Source organism: Calypte anna, chromosome 4A (assembly GCF_003957555.1).
Source record: "Calypte anna isolate BGI_N300 chromosome 4A, bCalAnn1_v1.p, whole genome shotgun sequence".
NCBI lineage: Eukaryota > Metazoa > Chordata > Aves > Apodiformes > Trochilidae > Calypte > Calypte anna.
This window is the reverse complement of record NC_044248.1, coordinates 14,833,971-14,855,958: the sequence shown is the minus strand read 5'-3', so window position 1 is coordinate 14,855,958 and position 21,988 is coordinate 14,833,971. Positions and strand designations below refer to the sequence as shown.

Sequence of the window (21,988 nt, the reverse complement as noted above, 5' to 3'; positions counted from 1 at the left end):
CTATTCTGCAGGCATATTATGTAGCTTTAGAGGCTTTAAATTGCCTTTTCTTGTTTTTTGCTTTTATTTGTGTTTTATATCCATTCCTTGAAATAGATGAGGCAATGTACTGCTCTTAACAGTCAGATGCTCAGTGTTGAATTCAGGGAGGGGCTGGGTAAGAAGAGCCTAGTTTAACCTTCTGTAGTAAGTGAACATGGGGTCCAGACTTAGAGCTGTAAGATAAGAGCTGTGCTGGGGCAGAAATCACAGCAGCAAGCAACATTGGAAGCAGATACCAACTTTAATATCAGTCCTTTGAAAACCTGTAATTTTAAAGGCTTGGGAGTCCATTGTTCCTCCAAATTGATGCACTCCAGAAATATGTAATGCCAAAGAAACTATACCCTTTCTCTTCTGCATCAGGGTATTTCCATCTCCTTGCCCTTATCTGGTCACTCAGGCCAGTGCTGGCATACTTCACAGCCTGAACCAGCTCTCCTTGAGGCAACATTTCCCCACTGGCAGGTACAGGGTTTTTTAAAAGAAAGTTCACTTCACTTCTGACCATTCTTAGTGCTACCTCATCAGCGTTGACTCTCCTGAAGATACATCTCATGATCCCTGTACTTGCCTTGTGCAAGTTACAAGAGAAGCTACCAACTGCTCCATTTACCCTTCTCACCTCCCTAACCTTCTCCTCATGCACCAGGCAGGGCAACAGACATCCACCCTCTTCCTCAGAGATTGGGATGTGCCCTCTGGGGTGAAGCACTCCTCTAGCTCTGGCCTGCAGATGGAGGACTAAGGTGGTCTCTCAAAGGTCTGCTTGCCCCCATGATAGCTTCTTCCCATCATCTGCCTCCTTTTTGCCTGTGGTCATGACCAGTTTTTCATGGCCAGCATCTTGGGACATGGGCTACACCACAGACAGGATCTCCCTCAGCCAGGATATGTTTTAGGCCCTTAAATGTCCAGAACCTACCAATTCATTTTGTCTTTGATGATTGTTTTAAAAGGAGGTTAAAAGGCACTCATTTGCCCCAGATTAACTCATTTATTTTCTAAAAATAAATGAGCACTTGAGTCACACTGGACCTCACCAAGCCAAGGGGTCTTGGGACAGCATTCCTCACTGCAGGTGGGAGGTTCCTTTCTTTGAGAAGTCAATGGGGGGTGGTGGCCCCTGGAGGAGAAATTCAGTGTACAGAAAATTCATGATACAGATATCCTATAGTAGCTTTTCAGTGTTGAACTTACACTTTAAAAAAAAAACAAAAAAAACAATTATGGAAGATGTTACATTGCTCAGATGGCATAAGTCTTGCTGGTCTATGTTTAATGTAGTGACTCTTGCCAGAACTACTTGGTAAAACATGTCAGAACGTGTGAGTCAACATTATACTGTAAATTTGTCCACAGCGATATGTATCATGCTGTATTTTTGTAAACATTGTGATAGGGTTTTTTAAATGTTTAATTGTATGAGGTTAAAACTATGAGCACTTCTTTTTCAATAGTCACAGAACAGAATTACTCTCAGACAGAGACCTCTTTCACTTAATAACCTAAAGATTTGCTGAAATAAATAGAAAGCTTAGCTTTATTTTTAGTGTAAAAAGTGTAGCCAGCATCCTGGAATGACTCACAATCCTCTACCCCCATATTGTGTAAAATAACCAAATGTATAGTTTCATCCTGAAAGCCACTTTGGCAGTAGAAATGGCTTTGCAGGTTTGGGCCTTTCTTTACAAACAATGTTTTGCCCTTAGTTGCTAGTATGCCCCAGCCAGTGACATGAATCACAGTCACAGGCATTAACAGACACCAGCTCATATTTCTTTGTTCATGTTTGGTTTTAGAATAACTGACTACAACAACTCTTCTCAGTTGTTTTTTAATTGCCATCCTGGCCACTTGACTCCTGACCCACTCATTTAACTTAAAAAAAATCCCAAACCTCTCACAACAGCTTATTCCAATTAATTTGCTCATGAGGCATTATAGATTCGTGCACACTGAAGTGTCTAAATATCCACAAGATGTTAGGTGTAATATTATGGGACCTGAAATAATAGATAGCAGATAAGCCCCTGCCAGGTGAGATATCCATATGGAAGCAGAGTGCTTTTGTAAGTCAGCATATCCCTTCCCAGCTCTGGATGTAGACAGCAGGCTTGCAACAGAAGGAAACTGCTATCTATCATGTCACTCCAGGAAGTCCCAGGAGGATAGAGATTCTTGTCTTATCCTTCCCTATTCTTTAATCTTACTGTCATTTATGTATCTGCCTTCTCTCAAACTTTGTGTAGCAGTACTGCACGCCCATCTGTGCCAACATGCCTTCGCTATATTTTCTATGACAAATATTTGTGGAGAAACTGTGATTAAAAATCCATTAATCCTGATATTTTTATTGTTATGGTGTAGTTAATTCTATGAATACTTTATAATGATGATTGTACTGTGTAGAGTAAGTACAGGCTAGGGATAGATCTTTACTAGATATTGTACAAAAAAGTGCATAGTGTAATATAGACTAGTAAGGTTTTTGTGACAATTTCTATAGGATGTGTGAATTGTTTTTTATGTGACAACACACGTTTCTTTTAAAGAATATAAAAGCTTAGAGAATTTTTTAAACAGTCAATATTTTTTAATTATAAAGACATTTGTTACCAGCAGTTTACTATTTCTGGTGTTAATTCTAATTTGAATATTGGTTTTATTACTACATACCTCCAGTTCCATTTGTTCTGTTGCATAAGAATGCACAATAAAAGTTAGTATCTGGTTAACCTGTCTCTCTGTTTCTCTATAAGCATTGTGTCAGCGTGACACCTATCACAGCTGGCTCTCACTTTATATTAAGAGTTAGAATGAGATTTATATAGAAGACTAGAAGACTGTCTTTTCATTAATTGCTTGTTTGCTATGAAGCACCAGCAAGTGCAATGAAAGATTATGAAGAATTCAACTATAAATATAATATAAATCATTTCCACCTCAAAATATAACAAAATATATTTCTGCACTGGTTAGGTAGAAAGACAGATCAAAGAAAGCACTCATCTGCAATCTTAAGACCTGGATTTTCAAGTGGTGAAGTTTAAATCCCATTTTAATTCAAAATTCAGTGAGGGCTGAATGCTTCCTGTTCGCTTAAATGCTTTAGAAAATCCCAACTTGAAGTAATTTGTAGTGGAATTATGGTGACAAATGTTCACCACGGCAAACTTCCTCTGCTGGTTTGCAAAGCAAGACACTCCTGACTGCAGGATGGTGTCATTCATTAGGAACAGTTGACAAATAATTCCATTATAAACCAATGCTTTTTGGTGCCCTCACTCCAAATGTTTTAATCCCTCTGGAAAAAGAATTGTCATGAGCTTCTCTTCAGAAAACTCTGACTTCCCAGACTTTTAGACAACAACTTGAGATGTCAGAGCATAGATCAAGAAGCAGGTGTGAATGGGGATGGGCTATGGGGAAACCAATGGGCAGTGCAGGCAGGGAACTGGCAAAAAAAACATCAGGGAAAGACAGTGCATAGGTAAGGAGTTAGAAAGCAACAACTGGGTTTTTGAAGCTTGGAAAGATCCCCAGAGATCAGGTCTAAAAAGGGTGTTTGTAAGACGCTAAGGAACCTGAGAAGTAGTGGCAGGGGCTGGAGAGGCAAGAAGAGGCAGGGAAAGGTCTTTGGGGTGAGGAGGAACCAGGCCTGGGAATTGACTGAAGAAGAACAGGCAGCACAGCTTGTGGGGGAATACAACTCAGTGATGTTGCATTTTATCACTCCTCCACCAAAGACCTGTTAAACATACTGGCAAGGCAATAGTTAAACCATGCCTGGGCTCTGCCCTTCATCTGGCAGTTATGTCCTTCCTCAAGTACCAAGGTGTTCTGAAGGTCAAAATCAGCCTTTGGATCCCATGCATTTGAAGGAAGTTAGATTTTATTTCATCTGCTTAGAACAGGCTCATGTGCAAGCTCACATCATGGAAGTCTCTGTACCATTTTAATAAGACTACACAGGTTGCACAATCTACACCTCAGAAGTCAAGCTGGGCAGGAATTGGTTTTCTTTGCCTCCTTCCTTCTGCTGAGGCATCTCTTGTGAGTGAAGGCAGCAGGAGGAGGAGTGTCAGGATAGGAAGTGCTTCCCTCACAGTGAAGAGACTGCTGAAACATCAGAGTCCAGGAGACCACAGTAGGAGGTTCCATGTTTCAACCTTCATCCCACTGTGTCCAGAACTGAGATAGTTCTACCTCTTCTTTCCTAGGGGATTTGTGAAGATCAGTGCTACTGAAGAACTAGAACTGTAGGGCAAAGCACCACGAACAGCACTTGAAGACTGTAACCAGCTGTCCCTCAGGTTGTTTAAGTGCCTGTGGTATATAAACCCAGACCACCAAATCACTGCTGAAGCAGCAGCATCCTCCTGCACAAGGCTGGGGCACTGGGCAACTATTGTAGGGTAGATATAAAGACTGCCAGACACAAGAAGGCATTTTGCACAGCACCATTCATTTTGCTCCCTCCTTACCTCTGAAGCTTTTAGATCCTGCCTTTGCAATGTTCTGTTCTCAGAGCTTTGCAATCAAATAGCTCACACAGCATGGACAATAATGCCAGGAGTACTGACTTGCAAAGTTTACCTTTGGTGTGCACAGATGCATGTAAATGGTATCTCAAAAAAAGCAGGGAACAAAGAATTCATACATCCCTATCTGGCACTTATGCAGATGCAGACTCCAAATGTCTCCAGGTTCCTCAGAAGGAGGAAAATGTGAATACAGCTCCAGGTGACAGTCACGTAAATCTTAGTTGTTGATACAGCAAACCAATACCACTGATGTGACCTGAGCACTCCTTGAGTGGGGCCTATTTAAATCAAAGTCTCTGTCTTGCTTCTTTCCTATCAAGTTCATACATGAACAGTTCTCCAGAGATTAACCCTCCCTGCTGCAGCACACAAATTCAAAATGAATACAAAACCCTTCCTCCAAGGACTCAACATCTGAAGTATAAAAGCAACTCCTACTGCAGATGTGTGGCATTAGGAAAAAAAAGCAACCCACATCACCATATTAATTACCCAAGTGAAGAGAAAAAAAACTCAGACATGAACTTACATAATGGTGTTGGGAAAAAGCTAAAAACCCCCTGGTCCTTAAAAACACTTTAAACCTTCTCACTCACTTGGCAGATAAAATTGTCACAACCAAGGAACCAACACAATCTTTGTAGGAAAATGGAAAGAAACAAGTTTGCTAATGATTCAAAGTAGTTTCTCATTAGAAAAATTAGTATTACATTTTACTTCCCATTTAGGAACCGGGTCAGTAGTACAGCAGAAAATTCTAAACAAACCTTTCAAAAATTACTCGTAGTAGTAACATGAGTGAAAAATGGAAAAGTCTTCTTGCAAAACCTGGAAGGACCAGCAGCTGAACTACTTACTGAGCTGATGTGGAGGAGGATTTTTTCCTAAAGGATAATGCAGAACAAGCAGCTGAGGAGCAAACAGTTCTAACACAGCCTCTTAACAAGAGTATTAAGGAAACACCCAGGCTACCTTTCCCATTGCACAGAATCAGGGAGACCATTCCAGAACAAGACTAATCTCAAATTAAAAAAATAACCTTGGCATGTTTGTAAACCCACCAAAATTTCGCCAAAGCATTGCTGTGTATCTCCCCCAGTGATCCAGAAGTGCCCCGTTGTCTAGTGAGCAGGTGGGTATCTTGGAACACAGACTTTGGATTTCATCTCCTTCACCCAAAACCCTTGTTTTGAACCACCTGAAGACTGAAGGGCAGAAGCAAGGAAATCAGTGCAAGGCATAAAGGGGAAGGACTAGAATGGGTCAATGTCCACAAGCTTCACACAGGCCTAGCTAAAGGTGAACAGAAGGGAGTCTATAAAGTTTAAGAAAAAAAGAAAAAAATCACTACAGAACTTGGTAAATCAATATGGGTAATTTACTAAATTTAATTAAGTCCCTCATCAAGTATTAGGAAAGGTAGAAAAAATAATTTATTGAACAGCAGTGTTAAGATCACCTCCCACCAGTTAATTTTAAGGTCCTTCTTCAACCCATTACCAACCATTTAACACAACCATTTAAGAATGGCCCTGCAACAAATGCCACAAATGGCAAATATTTAAAATATTCCAGGTTGCATTACATGAAAAGACAGAGCTCTCTCCCTCTTTCAAAGTAGCCGAGAGCATCTGCCTCGTTACTCACAGCCCAATATTTGGACTTGACCTCATACAAGGTATGAAGGCTGTCACTTCCCTGCTCAAGGAATTTGGTTCATTTAAAAAAAACCAAAAACAACCCCAAACTACAATAAAATGGTATCACCACCTAAACCCAATGTTGCCAAACATGGAAAATTAGTTTCTCTAGTGTCCCTGAAAGAAAATCCTTTCAGAAGTGGAATCTCTTGCCTACGAAAGTGAGACTAGCAATTGAGAATTAGGCTGCATATCCAAAATCTTTCCTGCAGTATCTTCCTTGATTAACTTATTTCTGGTATCTGATACCATATTGACTACAGCTTTTCAAGTTTCTCCACTTCATTGACCAGGCTTCTTGGCTTTTTGTCTCTCCTTTTCAACTACATACAGATTTTTTTACATCCAAATAGTTCTTTCCCTAACTGGATAAATCACCACTTTTGATCAATGTTAGAGATAAAAAGAGGCACTTCAATGAACCAGACAGTATGTTAAATCCTTTCTAAACTGGCTAATTTCAAGTTAATGATATTTAGCTTTTTCTTCAGAAGCTTGGACAGCTTTGCTGGGATTCTCAAACTATAGTTATTATTTCAGTCTAACACATAAACCCGGCCTCTTAAAATAAATACTCCACACCCCTGACTACAGACAGACATGCAACTCATCTTTCTACCTTTCTTCAAGTCTTGGTTAGATGTGGATCTGGACTGCAAGTCCAAATTGGAGACAGTGCCAGTGGGGGCCTCTGAGCTGGGCAGAAAGAGCTCCCTGTGTCCTGGGGAAGGAACTGCAGTCCTTGGGCTGGGGCTGAGCAGGACAAAAGGCAGAGCAGGGAGGATTAATAAATAAAACTTGGCTTTTCTAGGCAGGCTGCTCATGTACCAAGTGCATGCTATTTAACAGTGCGCACTGTCAACATCAAAGGCAAATTAAATAAATAGTACAAATAGATGGATATAATCTTTGTTTTGCATCCAGAAAATACTGCTAAAAGCATTTTAAAGCCAGGAACTTAGAAATCATCAATTGCCTGAAGCCAGGGCTATTGCTTACTTTTACAATACATCTAAAATTTCTTGAATTAACAGCGCACGACCTTTACCAGCTATGTAACATTTTACTGAATAATGACAACTTTCAGACATTTTACAGAATGTACCAAATTCAAGTACGATTACAAAAGAAAGAACGTATGTAGAGAAATATTTAAATGTCTACAAATCAAAATTATTTCCCCATACTAATATGAAGTAACCAAGAGACCAAATGGAAAGCTCTATACACTAAAAAGCATCAGGAACAGGGAACACATTTGATTAAAAGGCTGCAGGGAAAAACATGTTTGAGCTCTAAGACTGCCCTGTGAAAGTTCTACCACCAGTGCAAATCCTCACCATTAGACTTCCAGATTTAGTACAATTTTGACAATAGCCAAAATGCTTTCAAAAATTCTCAAAGACTTCTTTCTCACATAGTTCTTCAGCATCTTTAATTTGAAGAGAAACTTATAAAAATAATTTTAAAAAACCTTTTTATTACATCATTACCTACAACCATGCAGATTATTTTTCTTCTGTCTTCAGATTTGAAGCTACCTCAGAAAGTTTTAACCACAGTCTACATTTCAGTTACAAAAGCAAATGTATCCTATTGTGGAGCTGTATTCCACTACTTTAACAGACACCTTCTCCCTACAACAGCACTGTGAATGCTGCAAATACAAAAATTTGACCAGGCTTCCTGTTCATGTAATGCTTACAGAAAGCAATCAAAACCCTTTTATTTTAATTGGTGGCTTTGGTTTACACAGGAAAAAGAAACTGTCCTCCAAGACGTTGTGCAATATAGGACAGAATAACAATTTTCTGTTTATCGACTGGTATCTGTCTGTGGTATTTAAACATGTACATCCTTCTTACATTATGTTTTCAGCATTTTCTTTAACTCCTTTTCAAAATGTGATGATTTAACCAGAAACCTTATGCATAGACATTTAAGCAACTGGAAAAATATGGGCTAACACCTTAACCAATGATTACAGTCCACACCAAACTCTGTAGAGCTAAGAACATTGCACCTGTTTGTATTCTTTTCCCCACAACATCTTCACTATGGTGCTTCAATCATTTTCTGGCTGAAAGTATCGATTAATTTTCTCTTTAATTCATTTCAGCTACCCCTTCCACAATTAAAATTATTCACCCTCCACTTACCAAACACATACCTCACCAGCAAAGCTCCAGACTGATTTTATACTATCACCATTTTCAGGTGAGTATGTTTCTATCTGCAGTACTAAATACTGCATAAGGGAATAGGTAAATGGAGACACAAATGTCCATTTACAGGGGAGAAAAAAAAAAAAGCTTTTGCTGGGGGTCAAAGGGAAGAATCACACAACTACCTGAATATTGCTAAAAGAATGTCATACTACATGGTTTTACACGTTCCAATTAAAATACAATTTCCTACAGTTTTTTTTTTCCCTTTCTAATCAAAATTTCTTATTTCTGGCCAAATTTTTTAGATTGTGTTCACCCTTACCTGTTCCAAAGTGGTCAATACCAACACCACATCAAGTGCTCAAAACCAAGGTTTTTCCTTCCTCCTATTCTTTTCCTTTTACAATACACTTTGTTGTAGCTCCTTTTCTTTTGCTTCAGCAAAGCCTGATTGATGGCAGTTTCCCTAGTCCACTTGGAACCCCTGGAACATTTTATTTCCCTCAAAGGACATGTATTTCAAAAATCTGACTGTTGTGCTTTAGAGCCTGAATTCCTGTATCTTTTTATATGTAATAAAGATACAGTCTACTTTTGATCTTAATTATTTGTGTCTCACTGACAAGAAAGGAAAAATTGCTTATTTAAGCTATGCAACCACTCTACCAAAAAATCTTTTGGGTACACCTTGACTTCTCACTTACATCGAGCAGGTAAACCACAAAAGATGTTAGCTGTACTCTCTGTTCAGAGAACAAGAACAGAAGCAGCTCAATACTTAAGCTAGAAGAAAAAAAACACATTGTCATTTGCAACGTAAGCCTTCAGGCATGCACAGAGGTTCAGTTTTTGTACAGAAGTCAATTTTAATCAATTGTTCTATTCTACCAAGCCAAAATGCCTTAAGAACACATGACCATAAAATGAAATACTCTTTCTTTCCAATCTTTAACAATATGCTTCTGTAGACTCTTTTGTAAGACACACATCTAAATCAACTTTAGAAAAAGAGCTACTAATTGAGAATTTTCAAAAACTGCTACAATTTCAACACTCAAAAGATGAAGAACTCTGCAGGAAGCCTGTATTGGATGCACTCGTCATTAGTAGAGGTACTTCCATAATACATAATTTTTTGTTACCAAAAAAAAAAAAAAAAAAGATAGCTAAAATGGTAACAAATACGGAGAACACAATTGCAATGAGTGTATTATCTAGACAAAACAAACCTAAAACTCCTCTCTATACTCCCCTTATCACAGAGGGGCCAGTAAAAATCTCACAATAAGAACTGAATCTCCACATATAACTGAAAAAACTGCAGCTATATCAGAAAACTCCAGGATTTTTGGCTAACATGATTTGTAGCTTCCAGAAGAGTAATCACTCTTGTCAGCTATCATTGAACAAGAAGGACAGTACAAAATCCAGAGACTAAGAGCAAAATCTAGCCATGCTATTAGACATATAAGATGCTCACAATGTCTTCCTCCTCTAAGAGTTACTAAAAAAAAAATAAAATCCATGTAGGAAGTTGAGAAAGGAGAAAAGCAGAGGCTAAAAAACCTTCAGCCTGAGTATGAGTTCACAAAGGATAGAGGATGCAACTTGCCCTTATAAAATATGTTCTCCCATTCCCCAAGTCTTTGCTACTTCTAAGCCAGAACAAAGAGCAAAAAGTCTCTGTAATCCAGTAGCCCACTCAAGTATTTACTAAAATTTGCTTAATAAATGCTTTAGAAAGTGGAAGGATAGAGGAAGAACACCTCAAATACTGAATTCCAGTGTTTAAAGGACATAATTTAGACATGAAAGTGATGAATGGGGGAAGATAGTAACTTCAGAATTTTATCTTTTATAGAAAAAAAATCTACAGGAAAATACTTACTAGTAGTGTTCAGTCAACTCTGACCTAAAATACATTAAGGTGACTCAGTGTATTGGAATACTAAGAATTTTTTCAAACATCACAAGTTTTACAGAATTATGAGATACTGCACAACGTAAGCAAACTTTCACAAAGCAGAGGGCAGTATACTTTGAACATGATTTGAAAAAATAAAACTTGCAAGGCCAGACTACAAACATAATTCTATAAAAACCCACCTTAAATTTAAAAAATCCTAGAATATAGGCTTATTCTTAGCTAAATTCTCACTCCTTTTCCTTAAAACCAATCTAAAAGGAACATCACATAATTGCATGTGTGATAAAGAAAAAAATATTCTTCCACACTTTGTAAGTTTTCTTTAATTCTGAGGATTCTACCATGTAAATGTATTAGCTGAACATTTTACCCAAAACCACTAAAACAAAACTAAATACTGGACCCATATCTCAAGTTTTAGACCATAAGAGTGGTTAAGAAAGAAAAAAAAATAAAAGCACTAAAAAATGTCAAAGCTGTTAAAAACAGTCTGCAATTTAAAATTTACATTAAAATGTAACAGCTTGGAATTATATTTCCTTACCAACATAACAGCCTCAATGAAAGCTGCAACTTCTGTAAACTTAGAATGTACTGCCAAAACCATTCTGCCTGCCTTTTTGTGGTACATCACCATTCAGGTTGTTTTTAAAAATGGAACGGGGTTCTCAAACTATGCAAGTGTTATGCACCCAAAAACATTCAAAAACAGAATTCAGATCCTTGACTCCCAGTTGTCTTGGGATACAAATGAGTGGGTGTGGATGGGTATGCTTCTGCCTTTGATAACAGAATTAAGATCAGAATTCATATGACTTACATCTCTGATGGATAAGAAAATGTTTATATAGGTTTTTGGAGCAGATGCTCAGAATGTAAAATTCTTGCCTCCTCTTAAACACAGTGTGGGAATAATTCAATATTGAGATAACATTCACTAACCTCTCAGTGACATTGCTACCCTGCAAAGGGCACACTAACAGCCACTCTCATCAGTAAATCCAGAACACAAACCACTTACATCACATTGGCTGTTGCCTCTAACTCGGTAAGGATGCTTTCCCAGTTTTACCTCTCTTCAGGTTTTTTTTGATTTCTGGAACAATGGGTTTATTAAAGTGTATATTCAAATTTAAAACCATTTATATATTCTAAGAAGGAAAAAGGTTATGAGTTACCAGATTCCAGTCCTCTTCATGTAGAACACAAACATGCATACCGAGATGAAGTTTACATGAAAGTGGACAGACAAAGGTAAATTATTTATAATGAGCTAAAATATGCCTTATTTGCTTGATACACTACACTTCCAAATTACCTTTAAACTGCATTTCAAATCATGAGGCTTAAATATACTAACTAGTTCTACAATATTTGAAAGCCAAATAAAGTAGGCCTTCTTTTGATCAGCCATAATAAATTAATATGCTAAAAAGCCACCAGCAAATATGGATTATGGACAAGGGTACTCAAGAGATGCCTTCACTCACAATTACTGTATGTGAAGCCCCATTTGTAACTGAGCTCTGGAATGTTCTTCTACTTAAAATGACCAGCATGCTAAGTGCTTTCCAGATGTCAAAAGACATGCTATTTTAAATTCTCATAATTCACTGGTAAGTGATGCTTAATATGAAAAAAGCCATTCTAAAATGCTTTTAGGCGAATCTGGACATACTGGTCTGCACATTTATTATTTGCTGCAATACTTATAATTTAATCGTAAATTGATTTTTGAAGACTTATGTTTCATATCAACATTTCTTCTTTCACCAAATCAGTCATGACTGAGTCACTTCAAGGGTCTTATTACCACCTCTCACCCGTGAGCAATTCTCATTTCACTGAAATATGTTAAAGTGCATAAAGGATTTTCCTCAGAGTTGTTCATATTCAGTTATTTCCTTACATCTGAACTTTCATGATCAGTACTCATACCTTATTAACCAGACCAGGTCTCAAGGAATCTGGTACAACATGGGTGCCAACTGCAGAAAGCCTTGAGGCTGACAATGTACAGTGCTCGAACTGCACATTTTGAAGTTATAAACTCTAAGCACTCATGTCAGGATTGTAGAGGACTACTCATAGAATTAACTTCCTTTCCCAAGCAAGGAGAGACAATTTTTAAAAAACACAAAAGTAACCAGTTTAGAATTCGGGAAACAGATGATATCGAGAAGTAAATAAATTAAAAGTACAATGCATTCATTTGTTTAATTATAAATAGTTCTAATACATTTTTTTACTATTGTAACTTACAACTACATCTCTTCTACCTTCTAGCAAAGACCGTATCTCGCAATACAGCCTATTGAAAGTATAAAAAGCCAAAAATGCCAGGTAACTTTTAATAAGCACTGTCATAGAGATCTGACAGATTACATCTGAAGATCCTTACAAATAAGAGAACAAGTGTCAAAATAGGAAAAAAAAAATTAAACAGAAGTTCACTGAAATCTGTACACAGTAATTTCTTCACAGTAACTTAACATACTCTGGCTACCCACAGACAGCTGACTCCTCTAAGGAGCAAAGCCTTATTTATCTGAAGCATGGGTGGTAATCACAACAGTGGCAAAAAGCAGGTTTCCAGGCTGTGATACTTGAGAGAAGGCCAGGGCCTGTTTGAAAGAGCTCATCTCATAGAAAAAAAAAAAAAAGAAAAAAAAAAAAAAAAAAAAACAAAAAAAAAACTGTGAAACAATCACACAGTTGGAAGTACTACAATTAGTTTAAGGTTGGCAGGTTCCACTGGAACAAACTCTTCCTAGCTAATCTTAATATCTCCCAAGAACCTTTAATGATATCTTGAAAGAAACTAAAGAAGTGCAAACTGACTGCAAAGGGACACAAATGGAACAACTAAGTGTGTTGTATATTTTCAGGCCGCTATATTTGCCTAGCTAAACCTCAGGTCTTAAGTTCTGAATTGCAGTAAATACACTCTGGCAGACTCTCCTGTGGAATTTAAGTAGATTTTGAAAATGAATTTTGCCATGGAAATTTTTGTCTGCAAGTCTAGCGCTCTTCCAGAACCAGAAGGAGTGCTAACAGTACAGGAAGCCTACAGCAAAAGTAAGCGAGGTATGGTGCTGAGGTCACTGAAACTTCAGAAGCTTTTCAGCCCTTTACATGACTTCTTTCCAAAATGGTAGCAACCTGAAGATTTCTTCTGCCAAGTCTAAAGTATCTCCAAATCCACGTGGCGAACATCCGGGTTTCGTTGCTGAAATAGAATTTTTAAATACATTTTTATTGAAAATATTCAAACCCAATTTTGCACAGAGATATAAATCACTGGCAGCTGGGTAAGAAATCTCCTTTTCTGGTAACGTAGCTACTCTTGTAATATAACGACTACTCTTAAATGAGGAATGGTTTCAAACATTACCCATACTATAAGGAATTTTTTGAAGGCTAACTCATCTTTTTATTTGACAAATACTTTTGAAAATCACAGATAAATTAGTTCTTATGCCTTATAAAGTATGAATCAGCTCTCAGTTTTAAAATGGCAGTTAGCTTTTAGATAGACCAATCCATATAAGCATCTCTCTCACACACCTTAAGTTTTAAGATACTTTCCTGAATAATGAATAAGATTGTTGAAATAATTTCTTTTATTCCATTGAAGCTATTTATAAAGATTCAAAATACTGTTGCTATTAAGAAATAGGCATTTGTTGATATTGTAGAAATAGGCTATTGTTATTATATGAATTCTACAATCCAAAAGAGGACTGAAAGCCATTGACTTCAGTCATCCAGCAAGTGAATCTGAGTAGCATATTTAGTAAAAGCACACTCATCAGAAAAAAAAAAAAGCCTATACAAAAGAAAAAAGAATTCATGTTTATAAAATAATTAGTTGGGATCCTGCTCCTCAAAACCCATGAAGAACTGCATCTGCACGTACAAATATATTTTAAAAATAGTATTTTTGGTTTTAAACAGCACCATTCCAGGGACAGAAACTAAAACAATATTTATTAAATACAGTAAGCAAGGACAGATATACTCTTGAGCACTATCTCCTAATGACTGAAAAAGGCAGTCACGACAGGACTGCAGGACTGTATTTGTCTGGCAGTCAGTACACTTATAAATCTGTATTCATGCCAGAAAAGGCAAGATTAACAGCCACAGTACAAATATAAAATTGAAAATTGAAACAATCCTTTGTTGCATCAACAAAATGAAATTTAAACCACAAAATTAAAAAAATAATGATAATGATGTACTGCTTCAGCAAGGCCAAAAAATAAAGCCCTCATTGTGCACTGATAAATTTGATACAATGCTTAGTATGAGATTTAAAGAAAAAATTAAAAAGTAAAATTGAAATTTGCTCCTTTACAACCAAAACAAAATTCAACGTACTTTAGATAAGCTGGTATTCTAAGAATACAGTAAAAAAAGACACAATGAGGTCTCATTTCACAAAATATTTTTCTACAGTAGTATAAAATTGATCCATTTGTTATGTATTCTACACAGCAGCAAAGTAAGGGTTTGTTGCTGGTCAGAACTTAGTTAATGATACTACAAGCGAGAATATTTGCATTAGGATTATCAAATTCTTCCTCCCATATTCACAAACAAAATCTAAAAGAGCAGACACAGTGATATAACATAAAATGTATCACAGAATAAGCATTCCCTAATAGGCAACTAAATTTTACCTTTAGGTCCTTCTCAAGTCTGTCTACTTCAGCTCCCAGTGTGTCAATTATATTCTCACCATGTTTAAGCATGAAGGCTTCTAATTCTTCAAGTGTTTTCACTTGTTGAATTTCCTAGGAAGAAATCAAATTTAAGAGGTTAAGATAAGGAAAAGAAAGGAATAACATTGCAGAGGGTCCTGATGTATTTCAAGTGAAGAAAAAAAACACAAGCCAAAACAAACACTTATAAGCATTTCTTGTCAAAATATCATCTGTTCTTGTGTCTCGAAGACACAGCATCTATTCAACAAAAACAGCAGGCTTACCATTACATCTGCACTTGATATAAAACCTTCTATCTTTAACAGATTTTTTTCCTTTATTTTCCAAATAAGTTTAAGAGAAGTTCATTAATTTTTTAGAAGTTTCTGGGGTATCTCTTGCTCACAGCAAGGCAGAGTAGGGTGCCCCTGTGTATTCTTTCCTCATTTTACTACATTCTAGCTATTGCAATATGTTGCTTACTTTGGGCATCACATTATTAACTCATCTGAAAATCCACAAGATTACTGTGAATGCTGCTGTATATACAGCTCCCCTATAATATCAAAAAACTTGAATGTAGTTGATAGGAACCCAGACTGGGAGACCCAGAGCATAAAACAGTACTAAGGAAAGATGCTATGGAAAACAGGATGCCCTGATCCTCCATCCAAAAAACCACAGACCTCAGGAGCACTAAAGCAGGTATACAGCACTGTCATGAGCTTTTCTTAGAGGTCTCATATCAAGTTGGCTAGAAGCCATTTGCTTTGTAGTATCTCAGCCACAGTTTGTGAAACAGCTGCAGTATGCTCAGGACAAATAGGTTATGGATAACACAGAATTACAAAATTGTTCTTGTTGGGAAAGACCTTTGAGATCATCAAGTCCAACCACTAACCTAGCACTCCAAGTCTACTACTAAAACCATGACCACAACTATACATCTAAATATCTCCAGTGATGGTGACTCCATCACTTCCCTGGGCAGTCTGTTCCACTGCCTGGCAACTCTTTCAGTGAGGAACTTCTGTTAATATCCAATCTAAAGCTCCTCTGACATAACTTGAGGCCATTTCCATCTGTTCTATCACTTGTTAATTTGGAGAAGAGAGTAACACCCACCTTGCTACAACCTCCTTTTTCAGGTAGTTGTACAGAACAATAAGCCTCCCCTCAGCCTCCTCTTCTCCAGATTAAAAAACCCAGGTTCCCTCAGACACTCCTCATAAGACTTGTGCTCTAAACCCTTCCGCAGCTTCATTGCTCGTCTCTGGACATGCTCCAGCACCTCAATGTTCTTGTTGTAGTGAGGGACCCAAAAATGGGTATTCAAGGTGCAGCATCACCTGTGCCAAGTACTGGGAAATGTTCACTTCCCTGGTCCTGCTGGCCACACTCTTCCTGACACAACCAGGGATGCCATTGGCCTTCTTGGCCAGCTGGGCACATTGCTGGCTCATATTCAGCTGTTGACCAACACCCCCACTGCTGGGCAACTTTCTAGTCACTCTTCCCCAATGCTATAGTGTTGCAGAGTAATTATTAGATAACATTTCTTGTGTATACAACTACAACATAACAGAAATTTCTCCCTGACACCCCATCCCTGCCCATTACTCTAAAAATGAAGAGGAATAATGTAATTGAGAGAGCTTAAAAACCATGGTTTTACAGCCGACAAGAGGTTACTACATGAAATGACAATCAGCTGTGTAAAAACAGTTGCCAACTTAAAAACAATCAGAAAGAACTTCCCCAACAATACTAGTTGAGAGAACCATCAACAGTTGTATGCAGTTGCCAAAGAGAATAGTGGGTAAGGAACAAAATTTAACGAAGGATTTGAAAAGGTAAACAAACAGCTGCCACAACAAAGCAATTGAGACTTGGCAATATAAAACCAAGAAAACCTGCAGTGTCCCTGTTATATAAAGCTGACAGCAGTCTTGCCCTCAAAAATGTATTAAATTGAAATACAACACAGGAACAGATCACTTATTGTATTATATGTAAGATATATGCATATGTGCTTATTTTGACATTAAAGACCAGTACTTTTTAGAAACTCAGACACTAACTATTGGTCAAAAAAATTGCAGTAATTTCAATGTAAACTCGGGTAACTTCTAAGTCATGTTTGATGGGCAGGCATCTGATGTCCACTTTTTATTTTGAAAGGGTAGTAAAGAAAAAATCATGTAGATTTCAGCTGTAACAGAATCCAGCTGAAAGCAGTTTTGTATTTCTATATTGGAGAGGAATTAAGAAAAGCTACTGTGAACAACACTACAATCAGAAACAGGCACTTAAGAGCTGATAATTGTTAAATGCTGTCAAAATGCTAAGTCATGATGCAAGCAACCCATATTCAAATCTACTGTGAATGGCTGGATCTGCATCTTCAGCACCCAAAGCAAATGGCTCTGCCAAAACATACTTACTCTCACAAGACAGGCTTCCAGTTTTCACTAGACATTTTGTCACTCAATAAAAAATATTGGAAGAATTGTATTCTCATTAAAATTATTTTGGACATACCTGTATTTCCTAACAAAAAATTGAAATAATAAATCCATCCTCCTCCTAGTCAGCCCAGAAGTGTCTCTATTTCAGCAGCATGTAATACAATTCTGTGCACATATCTTTAACTAATACAAAGTAAAAACATCTGCATCCTTTCAAAATGAGTAAGTGGAACATATCTCACCTACTTGAAAATCTTGGGTTTAAACATACTTAAAATTGGAAGTAAATATCAAATACTGTAAATTACAAAATCATTTCTTTCAACATACTTGTAGCAGCTGTTCAATGTCTTGTTTTTCCAGGTAAGAACGAGTAACAACCCGTCCATCAAAGTCTACTTCTGCCTTGAATCTCACTTTGCTCATTCCCATGTCTGTGGCTTTAACATCATGAATTGCTCTGAAACACATAATTTTTAAAGAAAATGTATAACAACATGAAATGAACAACTAGCTACTTTGATTTCTGATGTTAATAACGCTGTCATAACAAAATGACCCTGTAATTTTAAAAGGCCACTGCCTTTGCCTACCCTCACTTTTGTTACCACACACTTCCATTAAATACCAATTTATATTTAACTGGTTTTAACACTTCCATGAGTATCTCCTACATCAACGTATCTACAAATGGCTCACTGCAATAAAAGACACACTACAAGAAGCATTACAGATTTAGAACTAGAACAAATTTAAGCTCTTAGCTAGAATTTTCTCTTCCCAACTAGAAATATTTTTTCTCATCTGAATGTTTATGTATCAAAACTACCTTCACAGGCAGTGAAGGAAGAAAACAGAGGGCATCTATTTTGGAAGGAGCCTGCTCTATAGAGTGAACAAGAAAGTGAGTGGCAAAGAACAGGAGGCAGAAATGTCAAATGAGTCACAGGAAATGCTTATGGAATACTTCTTGTAGTACTCCAGTGTAGAGGAGGAGTAAGCATATTAAAAAAAATATAGCGCATGAACTAAATATAGGAACATAAAAAATACATCTTAGTAAACATTTAAGCAGATTAAAAGACCTATCAGCTTACTGGTAGCAATAAAGAATTTTCAGCTCCAATCAAATTTACACAGCTATTCTGTGGGAAGCTTCTGAATCAAAACTGTACTAACTGGAGTAACCCAGCTGGCAAACTACTCCTCACACAAGAGGCTATTTAAGATAATGGGCGTGGTTCAATGAGAGTTACTGGGGAGAACTTGAAACCATGTGATTCAAGAATACTGAATACATATCAAGTGCCTATCAAAGCCAAGCAAGAAGATAACAAGAGATATTAAAGATTCTTATTAAGCAGTAACCTGATAATACTCAGTGAAATGATGCATATTCTGTAAACGTGAAGAAAAAGTCTACCTTACTGCTTAAAAGCTGTATGGGAAAGATAAGACAGTGAATTGGGAGAAAAATCACTAATAATTCAAAAATACAAATGTGTATGCCAAAACTTAAGCTGCAAAGCTTGCTTAGGAAGACTGGCTAGTAGACACCATAATCAAAGCTAGAGAAAAGAGCAAATTTTACATTAAAGAAAAAATTGTCAGAGGATGTCACATTACTGTTTTGAGCCACCAGTTGTAATACTTTTTTCTTACTCCAAAACCAGAATGACAGATTTTTCCAGTACAAGAATATGGAAGAGTAGCACAATTAACCAATAGCTGTTACAAAGAAATAAAAACTAAAGATGAAACTGTCACTAAGAATAGTTTATGCCTTGGGATTTGTGATTATATTCCATAAGAACAGAATCAGAACACTCTGTACCATGTTGTATATTTTATTTCACAGTTCTGAAAGTCTAATCTCCTATACTTCAGTTAAGATGAACTGCTAAGAAGTTAAGATGATGACTAAGGCACCAAAGATGTGAATGAGAGTTACGAATGCAATTTTTTTATAGCAAATAATAAATAATTTTCCATCTGAGAACAAGTCTGACTGAAAGCCCTTTCCGGATCACAAATGAAATAAGAGCTGCATCTAGAAATTACCAAGCAAAATGAAAAAGGGAAAATAAACAGCCACAAGCCTAAAGAAGAAATTACAAAGTCCTGCAAACTGATAGAAGCACAAAGAAAGGCTTTGTGTGCAATACAAAGCTACATATTTTAAGTATCAAAAAACCAAAAAATAATCTGGAACACACTTGCTACTAGATGGAAATGATAAAGCTTATGATGGTACAGCATAGTCACAAACATGCAATAATCATAGGGTTTTTGTTCTAAAAAAGCAAAACAAGATATTAGTACTACAAAGCATTTCCCTTTTAGTAGCAAAAAAGCATACTGGATATTGGAAAGGAAAAAAAAAATTCTAATTCATCAGACTCCATAAAGTGCATTCAAGTATAAAAAGAAGTAAGAGTAGCTGTGAAGGTCAATTAAATTTTTAATTCTGCAATACTAATGATATTTTTTTTTAACAGTAAAGTAACAACACTGTACCAAAATTTAAGAATAGCAAATCAGACAAACCATTTAACTAAAGACACCTTCACCTGACAAAGAAAATAAAAATAGTGAAAAAGATGAAGAAAAAATTACACAGAGACAGTAGTAATTCCAGGCATTAAGGCTTCAGGGAACATAAGTCTTGTCAAATAAATCAGTTTAAAAAAAAATTTTAAAAAAAATTAGGTAAAAAAATAAACAGAAGATTATTTATTTTAGCAGTATAGCAGTCAGTATTGTCTGATAAATCAAATACTTTATAACTGACAGTAGAACATGATGTTCAGGCATGCTGCTGCTGGAATACCAAGTTAAATGGTGGTGCTGCTGCCAGGGGCAGGAATCAGAGCCTCTGGATCCTTTGGTCAATATGAACCTAAAATAGCTTCTGATGAATACTAAATGATTCCCTGATATATCACCATATATCTGAAAATAATGACTGTAAATCCTCCCTGAAAGAACAAAGGAGGACTGATCTGGGAAGCAGCAACTACAGAAAGGATAGCATCAAGAACTCAGATACAGTTCAGCAGCTGAAAACCCTGAAAGGTTGAAATACAAAGAACAAATGTTAGTCAGCTTCAAACCAGTATTCAGGAGCTTTTTCTTTTACATTTGGTGCCAGTAGAAAAAATATAAGACGACATACTAATACAAAACTCCATTCAAGAAAATGAAGGAGTTTCAATGTTCAGGAAAATGCTGAAACTATTACAAGCTCAAAGATATGCTGACAAAAATGTACAAGTAGCCTTTTGAAGAAATATTTGATGCTATAAGACTTCATCATTTTATGGGGAAAAGTTGAAAACAAATTAAAAATCCTTACGAAGTGAAGGCTGAAATAAGAAAAATGATAGCAGCTTTTTCTCCAAACTGTGCCTAGTTACCAGCAAGAGCAATATACTTTCACATCTCAGAGAATTCTGAGATCAAGACCACATGTTTTATTAGAAAACTTAAGTTAACCAATCTCAACATATCAGAAGGACAAGAAGAACGTGGTTAAACACCAAGAATGCACTAAATCAAAGCAGGTATAAGAATTATACCTGAAAAGGTATAATTCAACACAAAACACCCACAGAAGGTCATGTGAACAGTGTTATGAGAAGAACCTAAACATATAAGCTTATTACCTTAAGACAACTACACAGTTTATTACCAAGCCTTCAATATTTTTACTCTTCATGCCTTTTTACAATTGTTACTTCTTTTTAAAAAATGTCAGCAGCAAAAAGATGATGAACTAAGTCCTTTTGAGAAGTACAATCTACAAAATGGATTAAAGTATCAAATGTTGCTTGGGATAGATATTTTATGATTCCATCCTGAAAAGAGAAAAAGCCACCTGAGCAGTTTGGAAAAAAGAAGCACAGAAGTTATGTACAAATAACCAGGTGACCTGACCTGCTCTAACAGAGCACTATTGACACACACTCCACCATTCAGACTAATCCTGGGCCACCACAAGAGAGTTTAGTTACTGACATGTGAAAATTCTAACACAATCCTATCCTAGGAATCTTGCTGAGCTTCTGGAATGAAGGGCATGTTATTCAGACCTGTTGCTTGCAACAGAGGTGATGCAACACTTGGTTTTTTCAAGTATTCTGGTGTTAACTAACGAGCCCCTCTAAAGCTCAGTAATAGCTACGACTAAAAAAAGCACTCACATATTCCAGCTGGTTTACACAGAAATATATTCCTGAATGATGAGGAAAATTAGTTTTGCTTCTAAATCAAGGCTAATAAATAGGGTAAGCTAAAATAGCTCCCTTAAGCATTTAAACAAGATTTCAAAGTTAGTGAGCTATAAACTTATTTCACAACAAACTACAGATCTCCAATTATATTAGTTTCATTCTGTAAGCATATAACATGGAGGATTTATTACAACATAA

The 21,988-nt window shown here is 36.7% G+C and overlaps 1 protein-coding gene across 1 annotated transcript in view; it reads right to left on the bottom strand.

The window, feature by feature from the left end:
* Positions 1-7,329: 7,329 nt before the first annotated feature.
* SLC30A9 (solute carrier family 30 member 9) overlaps positions 7,330-21,988 on the bottom strand; it is a 34,916-nt gene continuing 20,257 nt past the window's right edge. The window contains exons 16-18 of the mRNA XM_030449634.1: positions 17,889-18,018; positions 15,067-15,180; positions 7,330-13,610 (exon numbers count right to left, since the gene is read on the bottom strand). Of these exons, the coding sequence (XP_030305494.1) occupies positions 13,566-13,610; positions 15,067-15,180; positions 17,889-18,018 (289 nt within the window). The 3' untranslated portion in view covers positions 7,330-13,565. The remainder of the gene's footprint in view (positions 13,611-15,066; positions 15,181-17,888; positions 18,019-21,988) is intronic.